Source organism: Argopecten irradians, chromosome 5 (assembly GCF_041381155.1).
Source record: "Argopecten irradians isolate NY chromosome 5, Ai_NY, whole genome shotgun sequence".
NCBI lineage: Eukaryota > Metazoa > Mollusca > Bivalvia > Pectinida > Pectinidae > Argopecten > Argopecten irradians.
Window position 1 is genome coordinate 47,056,150 of NC_091138.1, and position 17,348 is coordinate 47,073,497.

The 17,348-nt window shown below is 37.6% G+C and overlaps 1 protein-coding gene across 1 annotated transcript; it reads right to left on the minus strand.

Annotated features, from left to right (window-relative positions):
• Positions 1 to 3,434: 3,434 nt before the first annotated feature.
• LOC138324466 (zonadhesin-like) lies at positions 3,435 to 13,463 on the minus strand. The gene is made up of 5 exons (XM_069269529.1): positions 13,371 to 13,463; positions 12,985 to 13,044; positions 11,761 to 11,933; positions 4,146 to 6,010; positions 3,435 to 4,114 (listed from the first exon to the last, which is right to left on the minus strand). The coding sequence occupies exons 1-5, from the start codon at positions 13,461 to 13,463 to the stop codon at positions 3,435 to 3,437; spliced, it is 2,871 nt and encodes a 956-aa protein (XP_069125630.1).
• Positions 13,464 to 17,348: the final 3,885 nt, after the last annotated feature.

The following is a 17,348-nucleotide window of genomic DNA, read 5'->3' on the forward strand; positions in this document are numbered from 1 at the left end:
GTACAGAGCTAAAGGCTAGACTTTCTCGCTCATTGTTTCTAAGCAATTTTACCATGATTTTGGATACATTCAGTTATGTACGGCTGAATCAATAATTTTTATACATATATTGTGAAATCATTATTTTTTGTGGGGTTTTATTTTCGTGGGCTTCTTGCCTTCTCTACGAAATAAGTACTAAGGAAATTTTAAAATTTCAAAATTCGCGAAAATTGAGCCCAGAGAAAATGAATGATTTCACAGTATATGACAAACTGAGGATCTCGAAATTGTAGTTTAAGTAGTTGATTGGAAACAGGAATTTAGTATGTTGAAATAGGAAATGATGGTAAATATGAATTAAAAAGAAAAAACGAACAAGAAAAACAAATATTCTATTATCCGAAAACCTAGAACATATACTTTATAGTTATCTAGAATGAAACGATGGTACATACCCGGTATCTATCATTTTGTTTGTTTATTTGTTTTTCATTCGGAGCTTTAAGTTTCAGATCCCCCTTGAATGCTATTTTTTAATGATATCATGATGAAATTTTACTTTTGTGCTGTGCTTCACATGTGACTTTTAACATAGTTTTAATATGTATAACAATGAGTATTTTTAACTCCATGTACATTTTCATAAGTGTCTCATAAGCTGATATCGGCTGGGCATCAAAAATGTACCTGTACATTTATTTTATCAATGGCTGTATATTTTTACGATGCGTGACACTAAAATAAAATATTGAATGATTGATTGATTGATTGATTGATTGCTATTTCGGGTTTTTGCTCCTATGCACAAGAACCCGAAGTGAGCTTTACAATGCTTGGTCGAGTTTGAAAACTGGCTTGGCTTCAATCTTCAATTTAAAAAAAAAATGTACACAGGGAAAAACACAGGGAACTGGCACGATTTGTTTAAACTAACAGTATACATATATACATATTATAGTTGGTTACAAATTTTCGTGCCAGGTCCCTGTGGGGAAAAAAGGTGACATTTTTCGGCTGAATACGGTTTAAACACGTACTGGCATATATTTGTACGTCTCTTGTCAAGTCAACAAGTTTCTAAAAATAAGTAAATAAATTACTTTTTAATTTGAACGAGGTACAGTGTTGTCGCGTTTTTGTCTTGATTTATCATGCTGTACAAGTAGTTATCAATTCTGTGTTGTGCAAATCAATGCGTTATCACCAGAAAATAAAAGGTGTGATTTTAAAGCACAACTGTATACTGTACATGTAGCCCGTAGGTTATCATTCTAATGTTGTTTCCATATCGTATCCGCGGGAAAGACACATATTATTGTTTCCATGGGTGGGGTGGTTTATGGTATCTATGACAACTCTGCGCCAAAATCCACTATTACAACTTTTGAACTCTAAGTTTCCAGACATCCAGAAAAAGTTTTATCTGTCGCTTTCCGATTTTCAGGGAAATGTAGACTTCGGGAATTTCATGAAAAGAGCGTATCTGTTGTGTTTTTTGTTGAGGTTGTTCGGAAAGCCGCCGTGTTACCAATCTTCCATAGTATCCACATTGCAGTCTTCATAAACCCAAATTTTAGGAAAATGCTTGATATACGGTAGACAAACAATGTTATGACTTACATTTTACCAATTTTATTACGATATTTGTTTAATTATTTATCCTTCTTTTCTGTATATACTTCGGATGTAGAAATAAAAAAATAACAGATGCATTTTTTGCGCGTTTTATGCAATAACATGCCGGGATTTCCTTGTCAAGACTATTGAATTATTGAAATAAGATAGTTCACGAAGTCATTATAGCTAGCCGTAAAACATGTACAACTTCTATCTTATCCAGTCGAATATTGTGTGATTTTACAATATAAAAAGTAATCAAATTGTAGGCGGCGATTCTTTTATATATCGATTACATTTATTTCCATGTTTTTGTTGTAAGAAATTATGACATTTGTCTTTTACAATCTGAAAACGGGTATTATATGGATTTAAGAATTTGAAAATAAAATTCCCAACGAAATTATTTTTCATGAAATTCTTTTCATTGCTTTTACAACAATAATTGTCTTTTTTTTTGTTCCAATAGAACAAAAAGACACTGTTTAATATACGTATTTAAAATAGTTGTATAATTCTGTGATACATATCGCATATAATGAAAACAGCTTACGGATACCAGTTGCACAACAGGCGTGAACTGTTAAATAATCTATCAATTTATCGCAACGAAGTATTTCTATGAACGAAAATGTGAAATGTATCATAAAAAAAATAAACTATCAATTGAAATTGAATTCACAATGAAAGTAAAGATCAACTACTGCTAAAACACGATGATACTTTAGTAAGAAGAAATCACTATCTTGTTACTTCCATGAACAAATAAGTTAAAACTTTTGATGTTCCGACAGGATGTAATGTTATCAATATTCTGTATCATAATAATATACGATTTCAAATCTTGGATAAACTTTATAAAAATCATAAACCGTTGATAATATACATATAATTGAGTTTATTCAATCGGCTCAGCCACGAATGCTACGTGTTATAGAGCTAAGCAGTTCAACATTTGTATATACATACATGTATACACACCAAAAATTTCACGGTAATAATCGAAAGTGTTACATATTAAAATCAGCATTGATATTCCAATGATTTTAATTTACTAATATTAATTTATGAGAAAATATTATGAAATTGAACCTACCTGTAAGCGAACTGTAATAAATCCACGAGAAAACGAAACGAACTGTCAGGTGTGAATGTAGCAGGTGGGTTGGGCAGGTATTGGGTAGATCTCGGGTAGATATCGAGCGTACCCTGGTCCCAAAGTCTGCCAGATCAGGGGAGATAATCCATGTACTATAGAGGCCTCGCCGCTGCTCAGCCCGGGTGTAAAACCTCTCGCCAAGGATTTTAAACTTTAAAGTTCATACCTACTGTGATTATTAGCGTAAGTGGCTCACACATAGAGCGGGCGGTCAGGGATTATTTTGCATTATTTTGAAACATCAATATCGGTTTGGTATCTAAGAAGTGGAAATATGCATCAATTAGACCGGTTTCGAACCCGGAATCTCTAAACATGATACAGAAACGCTAATCCCTTCAGCTGTCTATTGGCATATTTACCTGCTCATTTTCGTACATAGTGACTTACTGCAAAATTGTGATGATATTTTAGTTAAGTAGAGTGGATAAAATGTAGCGACCAGATCGAAGTTCGGTGATTGAATCCGGAACCTCCGAACACCTATTTCCTGATGATCGTTCCGATCCAACCCCTCTATAGTGGAATATTTAGCGGACAATAAGGATTTAGTGTCATTTTGTCTTGCGTCCTTTGTAGAGCTATGGTCATTCAATGATATGCCACATCCTTTTGGAGAGACGAAATTCTAAGATACAAAAAAATAAACACCGACCTACGACTAGTTCCTTGTAAATCACTGGTACATTGTGAAAAACTCAAGCGAAAATAATGCTATGATATGATTATTTACACACATAGCACAGCCTTTTGGTATCAGAACATAGTCTATTGGTACCAGGACATAGTCTATTGGTACCAGGACATAGTCTATTGGTACCAGGGCATTGTCTATTGGTACAAGGGCATAGTATCTTGGTACCAGAACATAGTCTATTGGTACCAGGACAAAGTCTATTGGTACCAGGACATAGTCTCTTGGTACCAGGACATAGTCTATTGGTACCAGGGCATTGTCTATTTGTACCAGAACACAGTCTATTGGTACAAGGGCATAGTATCTTGGTACCAGAACATAGTCTATTGGTACCAGGACAAAGTCTATTGGTACCAGGACATAGTCTCTTGGTACCAGGACATAGTCTTTTGGTACCAGAACACAGTCTGTTGGTACCAGAACATAGTCTATTGGTACCAGGACACAGTCTATTGGTACCAGGACATAGTCTATTGGTACCAGAACACAGTCTGTTGGTACCAGGACACAGTCTGTTGGTACCAGAACATAGTCTATTGGTACCAGGACATAGTCTATTGGTACCAGAACACAGTCTATTGGTACCAGGACATAGTCTATTGGTACCAGAACACAGTCTGTTGGTACCAGGACATAGTCTATTGGTACCAGGGCATAGTCTATTGGTACCAGAACACAGTCTATTGGTACCAGGACATAGTCTATTGGTACCAGAACATAGTCTATTGGTAACAAGGGCATAGTATATTGGTACCAGAACATAGTCTATTGGTACCAGGGCATTGTCTATTGGTACCAGGGCATAGTCTATTGGTACCAGGACACAGTCTGTTGGTAGCAGGACATAGTCTATTTGTACCAGAACACAGTCTATTGGTACAAGGGCATAGTATATTGGTACCAGAACATAGTCTATTGGTACCAGGACAAAGTCTATTGGTACCAGGGCATAGTCTATTGGTACCAGGACACAGTCTGTTGGTACCAGGACACAGTCTGTTGGTACCAGAACATAGTCTATTGGTACCAGGACACAGTCTATTGGTACCAGGACATTGTCTATTGGTACCAAAACACAGTCTGTTGGTACCAGGACATAGTCAATTGGTACCAGGACATAGTCTATTGGTACCAGGACATAGTCTATTGGTACCAGAACACAGTCTGTTGGTACCAGGACATAGTCTATTGGTACCAGAACACAGTCTGTTGGTACCAGGACATAGTCTATTGGTACCAGGGCATAGTCTATTGGTACCAGAACACAATCTATTGGTACCAGGACATAGTCTATCGGTACCAGGATATAGTCTATTGGTACCAGAACACAGTCTGTTGGTACCAGGGCATAGTCTATTGGTACCAGGGCATAGTCTATTGGTACCAGAACATATTCTATTGGTACCAGGACATAGTCTGTTGGTACCAGGACACAGTCTATTGGTACCAGAACAAAGTCTATTGGTACTAGGACATAGTCTATTGGTACCAGAACACAGTCTATTGGTACCAGGACATATTCTATCGGTACCAGGATATAGTCTATTGGTACAAGAACACAGTCTGGTACCAGAACACACTCTAATGGTACCAGGACATAGTCTATTGGTACCAGAACACAGTCTATTGGTACCAGGACATATTCTATCGGTACCAGGATATAGTCTATTGGTACAAGAACACAGTCTGGTACCAGAACACAGTCTATTGGTACCAGGACATATTCTATCGGTACCAGGATATAGTCTATTGGTACAAGAACACAGTCTGGTACCAGAACACAGTCTAATGGTACCAGGACATAGTCTATTGGTACCAGAACACAGTCTATTGGTATCAGGACATATTCTATCGGTACCAGGATATAGTCTATTGGTACAAGAACACAGTCTGGTACCAGAACACAGTCTAATGGTACCAGGACATAGTCTATTGGTACCAGAACACAGTCTATTGGTACCAGGACATATTCTATCGGTACCAGGATATAGTCTATTGGTACAAGAACACAGTCTGGTACCAGAACACAGTCTATTGGTACCAGGACATAGTCTATTGGTACCAGGATATAGTCTATTGGTACCAGAACACAGTCTAATGGTACCAGGACATAGTCTATTGGTACCAGAACATATTCTACTGGTACCAGAACATAGTCTGTTGGTACCAGGACATAGTGTATTGGTACCAGAACATAGTCTATTGGTACCAGGACATAGTCTGTTGGTACCAGGACATAGTCTATTGGTACCAGGACATAGTCTATTGGTACCAGAACATAGTCTATTGGTACCAGAACATATTCTACTGGTACCAGAACATAGTCTATTGGTACCAGAATATAGTCTATTGGACCAGAACACAGTCTGTTGGTACCAGGGCATAGTCTATTGGTACCAGAACATAGTCTATTGGTACCAGGACATAGTCTATTGGTACCAGGACATAGTCTATTGGTACCAGGGCATAGTCTATTGGTACCAGAACACAGTCTATTGGTACCAGGACATAGTCTATTGGTACCAGGACATAGTCTGTTGGTACCAGGACACAGTCTATTGGTACCAGAACAAAGTCTATTGGTACCAGGACATAGTCTATTGGTACCAGAACACAGTCTGATACCTCTATACCATAGTCTATTGGTACCAAAGCTTAGTTTTGTAGCTCCGGTCTTATCCGAAAATGGGAAAGGAAATTGGCATTGTGATGTTCTCGGGTAATTGAGAGCATTATAACATACAAGTGAATGTGTTCAATAGAACAACTGGTCCAATTTTGTGGCGATAAATTATCGATAGAATTAAGTGATTATTTGAAGTTTGAACACTTTCTCAATGAAATAAAAACGTTCGGATTATTTAATGAACATCTATGTAGAGAAAAAGAAAATCCTAAAATGAGGTAATGTGTTATACGTTGTTTATGTCCCGTTTCGTGCTCTGGTACCAGTTACACTATTTTTCCTAGAGGAAGCAGATATACCGCGCACTGTTGAATTTTTCAGTGACAAAAATAATTACCGAATGCTGATGAAAGATTGTAACCATGGTATGAAATGTGTACAAACATAATCGAATATTTGTATATACCTAGACTTTAACATGTCTTTGACGTATGTATGCATGTACAAGATATCTAAAGTAAAGATACTTAATACTGACTTTTTAGGAAAGAAATGAAAACTAACAAGGTATCACGATGACCGAGTGGTTTATATGACAAAAAGGCCGATTTTTTTTCTCCGGGTACTCTGGCTGTCGTCCGCCCTTTAAATGACCCTGGGGTTTATTGATAGATTAACTTCTTCTTAAGCAATGCCATGAAATTATGCGTTTCTTAAATTAGATATAAATAGCACAATCCTACTCTGGAACAAATATTAGGGCTTCGGCCGTAGGTCGTTGGTTTTTCTCCATAAACTCCGTATCTCCTCCACTTCCAATGCCTTGCGTATGATAAATTGATACTGTCTGTAAAAAGGGCATAGAGAAGCCGCATCGATTTGATAAATTTGCATTATGTTTCAGAAAACAAAAAGACATTGGCGTTCAGAAATCTAAGAATATATGCTCAAATATAACACGTCTCTTTCTTTTGATGTATGGTCATCAAACACAGTTCGCGCCCAGGTAAATATTTTACATATCGCAGTCGTAATTACAGTTTTATATTTGCGCATAAATCATAATGAGGACCGTCGAAGGTGAGAGTCCCGTGTTTTTGGAGACCAAGGTCCGCGAGACACCGTAGCCTGTAACGTCACAACAGCTCTGCGTTGGTCCCTGGCGGAGAAATCCTAATTCGGATCCGCACACCACACCTGAGCCAGGTATTGATGGACTGGATAGGGCGATACACCTATTTACAGACTTACACGTTAGGGTACTTACACAAATAATAAGTAAACGCATTCTATTAATGACAATAATGAAACATTTTTATTTATTCAGTAAATTTGAAAAGTGTATGGAGATTTAGTCATTTGTCACATGCTGACTAGTAACGTCACAACAGCTCTGCGTTGGTCCCTGGCGGAGAAATCCTAATTCGGATCCGCACACCACACCTGAGCCAGGTATTGATGGACTGGATAGGGCGATACACCTATTTACAGACTTACACGTTAGGGTACTTACACAAATAATAAGTAAACGCATTCTTGTATGGAGATTTAGTCATTTGTCACATGCTGACGTGGATCTGCGGTCTCCTTATTTTCACATACATATAACATATGTCTGTACAGTAAACATTGACGCTTGTATAAAAATAGAAAGCCTCGGTACAATGGTTCATTAGTAAAGCTTTATGTGTCGATAAATATCTCTTTATATATTTCTCTAAGGGCGTCGTTGCTAAATACATGTATCAGGAAAAAAAATTAACTGTGTATGTCGGCTCAAGTTTGCCGACATCAGTCTCATTATATATTGACAAATATTTCAAATTTATAGCAAGTATAATCATCGCTGCAAGCAGTCACCATACAAAATGATTGCCAGTTTCCAAGTGACTTCCTATGATCGCAAGCGAACGAGACTTATATTTCCTATTGGTGACGTCATACCCAAATATTTACATTTTCACTCCAACCCACTGTATAACATCAATATAACCTTACCATACGATTCGAGCTAGTAGTCTTCAGTACAGGATTGCCAGCCACTTGTTATTACGTCATTTTAATTATGACGTTATTTTGATTATGACGTCATTTTTCATTTTAAGAATGACGTCATAACAATAATGAGGTCAAAATAAGCGACTGTCGGTTATGTACTGACCTATGTCAAATGTGTTTGGTAAGATTACACACCTAATGTGGTGGTTGTGAAGTTGTAAATATCTAATATCTTTGTTTCTTCATGTGGTAATGAATGTATACAGTGATTTGACAACGACAGTTTTAATGAAGCTCTTCACAATACGGGTATGGACTGGACGTAAATTCTAACTGCTTCTACAATAAAAACAACGACTGGATGGAATATTCACTTATTCAATGATTAAGCATCCACAGAACCAGAGGAAACATGGGTTATGAAGGGTAATATCAATTGGTTCACAGGATTTAGTCTTACAAACTTGCTTATGAACATGTTTAATTGATGGGTATTCACCCGTTTCTCGCTCCTGTGTACAGTAAAAGATCGACTTGCATATATATTATTGACCCTTGTGATCGGGACGAGGTGTTGGGTAGGTCGCAATCACATATGTGTTTTTGCCATTGCTTTGACGTCATAATAAAATGTCCTCTATATTCCACGATGTGAAGAGTTGATTTAGTGCTGTCTCGGTCGTGTTGAAGTCTTCATTGCTCTGTTTGACTGCCCCAGAAGAATGCTCTATCTTGTTTTGTGTCTATAACGTCACAAGTGGTTGGCCCAGCCGATTGCCTCAGTAGATTGTTCGTCTATAACCGACGCTATTGTATTAACCTACAACCAATCATGTCGAATCTTTGTCGGTAGATGTGATATATTAATGAGACCATTGTCTTTAATAAGGTCAACGTCCCCTTTATTAAAGGTGGTCATGGTCAGTTGTCAGTGTCTTAGGGTTTTAGTAGGCCATGGTCAGTTATGGATCCACGAGCCACCGAAATTATCTCCAAGTTATCACCAAACTGTGTACATTAGACATCAAGTGTTTACCCAGTAGCAATGCATCCAGCCGGGACAGTTTACAACTACGCCATATAATGTTTTTGTGGATTTTATGTTCTTTTTCATCTTTAGTATTCCTTCCGTTTATACACTTAGTTTCCTCGATATATGTCATAGCAAAACTGAAGGCAGTTCAGAAGACAACACTGCATGACCAATCGCTGGCCCGCAGAGACTTCCTTGAAGGTTACTGAGATCGATGTTCAAATTCAAAGCAATATCTTATTCCTGTTGCTGGTCTCTGTTTGTTGTACACCTACCCTACTTCCTGTGGTTGATCTAGTTCGTTGTATACCTACTTCCTGTTGTTGATCTAGTTCGTTGTATACCTACTTCCTGTGGTTGATCTAGTTCGTTGTATACCTACTTCCTGTGGTTGATCTAGTTCGTTGTATACCTACTTCCTGTTGTTGATCTAGTTCGTTGTATACCTACTTCCTGTGGTTGATCTAGTTCGTTGTATACCTACTTCCTGTTGTTGATCTCTGTTCGTTGTATACCTACTTCCTGTTGTTGATCTCTGTTCGTTGTATACCTACTTCCTTCGGTTGATCTCTGTTCGTTGTATACCTACTTCCTGTGGTTGATCTAGTTCGTTGTATACCTACTTCCTGTTGTTGATCTAGTTCGTTGTATACCTACTTCCTGTTGTTGATCTAGTTCGTTGTATACCTACTTCCTGTGGTTGATCTAGTTCGTTGTATACCTACTTCCTGTGGTTGATCTAGTTCGTTGTATACCTACTTCCTGTGGTTGATCTAGTTCGTTGTATACCTACTTCCTGTGGTTGATCTAGTTCGTTGTATACCTACTTCCTGTGGTTGATCTAGTTCGTTGTATACCTACTTCCTGTTGTTGATCTAGTTCGTTGTATACCTACTTCCTGTTGTTGATCTCTCTTCGTTGTACACCTACTTCCTGTTGTTGATCTCGTTTGTTGTACGCCTACTTCCTGTTGTTAATCTCGTTTGTTGTAAGTCTACTTCCTGTTGTTAATCTCGTTTGTTGTATACCTACTTCCTGTGGTTGATCTAGTTCGTTGTATACCTACTTCCTGTGGTTGATCTAGTTCGTTGTATACCTACTTCCTGTTGTTGATCTAGTTCGTTGTATACCTACTTCCTGTTGTTGATCTCTGTTCGTTGTACACCTACTTCCTGTTGTTAATCTAGTTTGTTGTATACCTACTTCCTGTGGTTGATCTAGTTCGTTGTATACCTACTTCCTGTTGTTGATCTAGTTCGTTGTATACCTACTTCCTGTGGTTGATCTAGTTCGTTATATACCTACTTCCTGTTGTTGATCTCTCTTCGTTGTACACCTACTTCCTTCGGTTGATCTCTGTTCGTTGTATACCTACTTCCTGTGGTTGATCTAGTTCGTTGTATACCTACTTCCTGTGGTTGATCTAGTTCGTTGTATACCTACTTCCTGTTGTTGATCTAGTTCGTTGTATACCTACTTCCTGTTGTTGATCTCTGTTCGTTGTATACCTACTTCCTGTTGTTGATCTCTGTTCGTTGTATACCTACTTCCTGTTGTTGATCTCTGTTCATTGTATACCTACTTCCTGTTGTTGATCTAGTTCGTTGTATACCTACTTCCTGTTGTTGATCTCTGTTCGTTGTATACCTACTTCCTGTTGTTGATCTAGTTCGTTGTATACCTACTTCCTGTGGTTGATCTAGTTCGTTGTACGCCTACTTCCTGTTGTTGATCTAGTTCGTTGTATACCTATTTCCTGTTGTTGATCTAGTTCGTTGTACGCCTACTTCCTGTTGTTGATCTAGTTCGTTGTACGCCTACTTCCTGTTGTTGATCTAGTTCGTTGTATACCTACTTCCGGTTGTTGATCTCGTTTGTTGTACGCCTACTTCCTGTTGTTGATCTCGTTTGTTGTATACCTTCTTCCTGTGGTTGATCTAGTTCGTTGTATACCTACTTCCTGTTGTTGATCTCTGTTCGTTGTACACCTACTTCCTGTTGTTGATCTCTGTTCGTTGTATACCTACTTCCTGTTGTTGATCTAGTTCGTTGTATACCTACTTCCTGTGGTTGATCTAGTTCGTTGTATACCTACTTCCTGTTGTTGATCTCTGTTCGTTGTACACCTACTTCCTGTGGTTGATCTAGTTCGTTGTATACCTACTTCCTGTGGTTGATCTAGTTCGTTGTATACCTACTTCCTGTGGTTGATCTAGTTCGTTGTATACCTACTTCCTGTTGTTGATCTCTGTTCGTTGTACACCTACTTCCTGTTGTTGATCTCTGTTCGTTGTATACCTACTTCCTGTGGTTGATCTAGTTCGTTGTATACCTACTTCCTGTTGTTGATCTAGTTCGTTGTACACCTACTTCCTGTGGTTGATCTAGTTCGTTGTATACATACTTCCTGTTGTTGATCTCTGTTCGTTGTACACCTACTTCCTGATGTTGATCGCGTTTGTTGTACACCTACTTCCTGTTGTTGATCTCTGTTCGTTGTATACCTACTTCCTGTTGTTGATCTCTGTTCGTTGCATACCTACTTCCTGTTGTTGATCTCTGTTCGTTGTACACCTACTTCCTGTTGTTGATCTCTGTTCGTTGTACACCTACTTCCTGTTGTTGATCTCTGTTCGTTGTACACCTACTTCCTGTTGTTGATCTCGTTTGTTGTACGCCTACTTCCTGTTGTTGATCTCGTTCGTTGTACACCTAATTCCTGTTTTTGATCTCGTTCATCGAACTCCTTCTTCCTGTTGATGATCTCGCTTGTTGTACACCTACTTCCTGTTATTGATCTCGTTTGGTGTATGCCTACTTCCTGTCGTTGATTTCATTTGTTGTATGTCTACTTCCTGTTGTGAATTTCGTTAATTGTACGCCTACTTCCAGTTGTTGATTTCGTTTGTTGTACGCCTACTTCTTGTTGTTGATCTCGTTTGTTGTAAGTCTACTTCCTGTTGTTAATCTCGTTTGTTGTACGCCTACTTCCTGTTGTTGATCTCGTTTGTTGTATGCCTACTTCCTGTTGTTGATCTAGTTTGTTGTATGCCTACTTCCAGTTGTTGATTTCGTTTGTTGTATGCCTACTTCCTGTTGTTAATCTCGTTTGTTGTACGCCTACTTCCTGTTGTTGATCTCGTTTGTTGTACGCCTACTTCCTGTTGTTGATCTCGTTTGATGTACGCCTACTTCCAGTTGTTGATTTCGTTTGTTGTACGCCTACTTCTTGTTGTTGATTTCGTTTGTTGTACGCCTACTTCTTGTTGTTGATCTCGTTTGTTGTAAGTCTACTTCCTGTTGTTGATCTCGTTTGTTGTACGCCTACTTCCTGTTGTTAATCTCGTTTGTTTTACGCCTACTTCCTGTTGTTGATCTCGTTTGTTGTACGCCTACTTCCTGTTGTTAATCTCGTTTGTTGTACGCCTACTTCCTGTTGTTGATCTCGTTAGTTGTACGCCTACTTCCTGTTGTTGATCTCGTTTGCTGTACGCCTACTTCCTGTTGTGAATTTCGTTAGTTGTACGCCTACTTCCTGTTGTTGATCTCGTTTGTTGTATGCCTACTTCCTGTTGTGAATTTCGTTAGTTGTACGCCTACTTCCTGTTGTTGATTTCGTTTGTTTTACGCCTACTTCCTGCTGTTGATCTCGTTTGTTGTACACCTACTTCCTGTTGTTGATCTCGTTCGTTGTACACCTACTTCCTGTTATTGATCTCGTTTGTTGTATGCCTACTTCCTGTTGTTAATCTCGTTTGTTGTACGCCTACTTCCTGTTGTTGATCTCGTTTGTTGTACGCCTACTTCCTGTTGTTGATCTCGTTTGTTGTACGCCTACTTCCTGTTGTTAATCTCGTTTGTTGTATGCCTACTTCCTGTTGTTGGTCTCTCTTCGTTATACATGTATTATTTTGCAATTCATACTCCTTCTCCTGAAAAATTCATTGTTACATTCTTTACAATATCTTAGCCATACTTTTAGTTGATTTTAGAGTAAAAAATCTTTTACAGAACTTCTCATTGTTGGGAGCGATTTCATATTGTATTGAAATCATAAGATTTAATATGAACTTGAAAACCTTGCAATTACAAATGATTTCTCTTTTTTATCACGTTAGTTACCAAATTATGAAGGAAACGTATCCTGTTTACAGTTTCTCAATCCCATAAATTTAATAAACACGTAGGTATTAATGAAAAACAACGTAATAAGCGTTTTATAGATCGAAATATAAATAGTGTTTTAGACCCAGATTACGATGTGTTCGGCGATAGGAGTGAGTAATAGCCCGTTCTTCAGACTGATCTTATTTAAATACGTACCGGTCTGAATGGTCCGTCCCGCCTCCATGTCTTAGACACTACATAAATAACCGATGTTGATTAATTCAAAATACGTCATATGCTATTTAATTAACCTTTTATGCATGATATTGTCTTATTGTAACAATGCGACTAATTATTTAATGAGAAACAAATTGCTTTGACGCTGGCTTTGAACCAGAAAACTAGACGATCGTAATGGGGAAGTCCAAAAATATCATAAACAAAAAAAAAATTTGCGCGGTAGTTTGTGCCAAAATTGTTTGACCAATATGTCCTTTATGATGAAGCAGAATTTGTTGACGTTAATTAATTACGCATTATTAATTATATTACATAATATTGTTATTCATTTCGGCAAATCTTTTTATTCACAGGGGCTTGAAATATAAGCTTGGAGAGGTCGGTTATGCTGTGTATATACTATATACTTAGGTAGGTTTAAGGTTTTTTTTAAACATTTTTATCGGGCACTACGATTTTCATTTATTATTACACATGTGAAAGCGAAAATGCCTCCCAGAACTTGTTGTCAAGTTGTTTTTTTAACGGCTACCACTTTATTTTTATTGATTTTTCTTTATACATGTACTGATATCTACACACCATGACCGATTGTTACCAACCCCTGTGTGCGTGAACCTTCCTGAGCGTAGTCATGGGAGCTCTAAAAAAATATTTTAGTGGGCATGTAATTATACTAAAAAGTGAAATTTACGGATCGCTTGGTAAGATAACCGCATCTAGGATGTCGTTGGCATTTCAGCAAATATGGTCAACCTTGTTCAGTTAAAACTGTAAGCATTGCTATTTTGGCACATTTTTTCGAAAACACTTTTTAACAATTTGGCGCAATTTATGTATTCACGCAATTACAATGGCTGCATTATATTTCAACGGCATACACAACGTATTAAGTGTAATATGTACCATTTATAACCGTTCAATACAATGATGTATTGTCTACTCCTGCTTAGCGCTTAGCAAACAGGGAGTGGGACGACTGGTTCGCCCGTTGTCAGTATAATGTGACTGGGTGGGGTGTGTTTGTTGGTGTCTTCGGCGGCATGCTTCAGTGATATAGCACTATAAAAGGGACAATAGTTCCACTATACAAGAGGACACAACATGAATATACCGCAGTCTCCCAAAACACGCACCTCGCACAACATACACGCAACACACCGCATACATGGGAGGCCGTCCTTACATGGCCATAGCTGTTAATAGGACGTAAATTAATCAAACAAACAAACAAACAAACAAACAATGATGTATGATGGTTTGCTGGAACCGAAATGCTTGATGAATTCGGTACGTTGTAAATAGCTTAAAGGCCAACTACCTTTGCGAAACAAAACTAAAAAAAATTGAAACAATAATAATATACGAAAATCTATATCACTGTAGAGAGGATGTTGTTGTAACACTATGTTAACACTTAACGATGCTCCACCGCCGACAGAGCATAAATTATATTCATCATTTGAACAATAATTAGTGTTTAATCGTGAATACATAAGTCTAGTTAACACAAAAAATAATATAAAATAATTTAGTTTGCCTTTGGGTCATGCGCAATCAGTACTTCAGTCCATATAGGATATAATGCCACGGATTTTTTTTGGGGATGCAATTAATCATTTTTCATATTTTTAACTTGAAGTAAAATTAGAAGCTCAAACTTTTCAACGGCGGTAATGGTGTAAAGTAAGTAAGTTTTGTAACCGAAGAAAAATACTAAATCGTCTTCTGCTGTTTTTGATAGTGAAAAAATACCATTTGTCAGCGGTGGAGCATCTTTAAGATTCATTTCGCTGTCTTGCCGTCTGGCGCAGTGATAATCAGTTAATGCGCGGTTATCAGGACGACGGCGGGAAACATAACACGACCCGCGTTATGATAATTAGCATTTAATTAAATCAAAATCAAATTTTTAAATTTAAAATCAAATCAAATTGTTAAGAAGGTGATTGTAAGTGTAGTATTAACGTAAAGTTAATAACTTTTGTGACTCTATGAAATAATCAATCTAGTTTTACATTCCCATTTTAAAAATTACAAGCCATTTCGGAGAGGTAGTGACCGTTTAAAACACGAAAGACTCAGTATCTATATAGCTTTTATATGGGAAAATAGTATTGGAGAGTAAATATGAGAGTTTCTGAGAGTGGTGGATATGGAAGCCATAGTTTATATTGTTCAACAGAAATGGGATTTAGCGCAGGGGAAAAATATGCGGAAATGTCTGAAGTAGTTTGTTTATCTACTGTATTAAATAGACAATTATCACAAAAGATTGTGACAGTACACCATCAGTGAAGTCGATATAGATTCAAAAATAGTCCAGACCAGCGCGAATGAAACGGTTTATACCCTAGTAATAAAATAACTTGTAATGGACGATCGATGTACCCGGCAGACTCGATCAGCGAAAAATCGGGCCTTGGTTCTCAGCCTTTCACTGGGTGTCCGCAAACCTTTGATAGTAAAATATCATTTCTCAGAAGCAATAATCTATAAACTGCATACCTTGACACAGTTATCAGTATATTGCCATGGACGGGATCTCGGTCGAAAATCACAATATCGGTACGTTAATTAACGTTTTACATTGAACGATTCATGATTCAATGTATTTGTACATCAACATTATATATTTGCGTTCAATTTATTTTACATATTCTCGAGTGATTTGAATCCGCGATAATAAATCACCGAGAATTTTTTTAAAGAAAATTACAACATTTAATGAAATTATCGTAAAAAAGTCACTAGAACAAAGTCATTTCTCTGTGTGTGCAATTCCAAGCCGTTTCGAAGAAGCACAGGGGCATGGCACGAATTTTCGAAGGTGCTAAAGATATTTTTGTATTATAACGAAATTAATCACCTGACAATGCAAAATGTTTTATTACGTAACTCTGACACACTACCAGCACAAATCCAGTAAACTATGGTGTTTCATTTTGACAATATTCTAACAAAAATGACTTCAAGCATGTCTTCAGGAATGGTCCATTCTATCATAGAAGATATTTTCTGACTTGCCAAAATTCTCATTAGTTATTCGTTCATTCTGTCCTTCTGGGTTGCGTGTTCGAATCTCATATGTTTGGCAGTTGTCAGGCATTGACCGTTAGTCGATAGGTTTTCTCCGTGTACTCCGGCTTTCCTCCATAAATAAACCTTGCATGTCCTCACATGACCCTGGCAGTTAATAGGACGCTAAACTAATAAAACCAAACCAAATCAATCGTCAAAGTTAGAATTTTTCTATCAAGTACCCATGTGGGTTTGCTCTCGGTTCTATTCACTGTCATAGTTCATCATCTTCGGCAGTCCAGGGGTTACTATCACTGTCTATTTATGTCAGATCAGATAGACCGTTTTACACTCCACTTAACATGAGTGACTGATCGCTATTAAAACATACAACACCCGTACCGTTAGTACAAAAAGGTGACGGCGAACGATTACTCTGACATTATCAACATTATACAGAACTATGGCCCTGATCAGGAGCATAAATACGCTACAATAATGGCTTTAGTTGATGTAAATTGAGGGGATATTTACTTACTTAAAGGTCACGGGTGAAGTTATTTCTTGACAGGTGAAGTTGAATATCACAACATATTACTACTACATAGACTTGAATAAACATTTCGTCTATGTGTAAGGATCTATTAATTTTAGCGGTAAATGGTGCTAACAGTGGAGATAAATTGAGGCCGTGACAAAGTACGTCTCCGTCGTTAAAATCTGAAGAGATGTATATATCGGGACAAGGAACTTAGTTTATGACTCATAATCGTTTATAGTATTCTCAAGTATAATATCTAAACCTGATCCGGTTTACGTGGTATATCTCACTTTAAAAAGAATCCGAAACAGATCTCATGGTTCTAGA

What these genes read in the sequence shown, in the direction of transcription:
- LOC138324466 (XM_069269529.1), bottom strand. Translation starts at nt 13,463, where the DNA reads ATGGAGGCGGGACGGACCATTCAGACCGGTACGTATTTAAATAAGATC. An exon ending in AGAGAGACCAACAACAGGAA is followed by an intron (nt 11,934 to 12,984) that starts GTAGGCATACAA and finishes AATCAACGACAG; the next exon opens with GAAGTAGGCATACACCAAAC. An exon ending in AACGAGATCAACAACAGGAA is followed by an intron (nt 6,011 to 11,760) that starts GTAGGTGTACAA and finishes TGGTACCAATAG; the next exon opens with ACTGTGTCCTGGTACCAACA.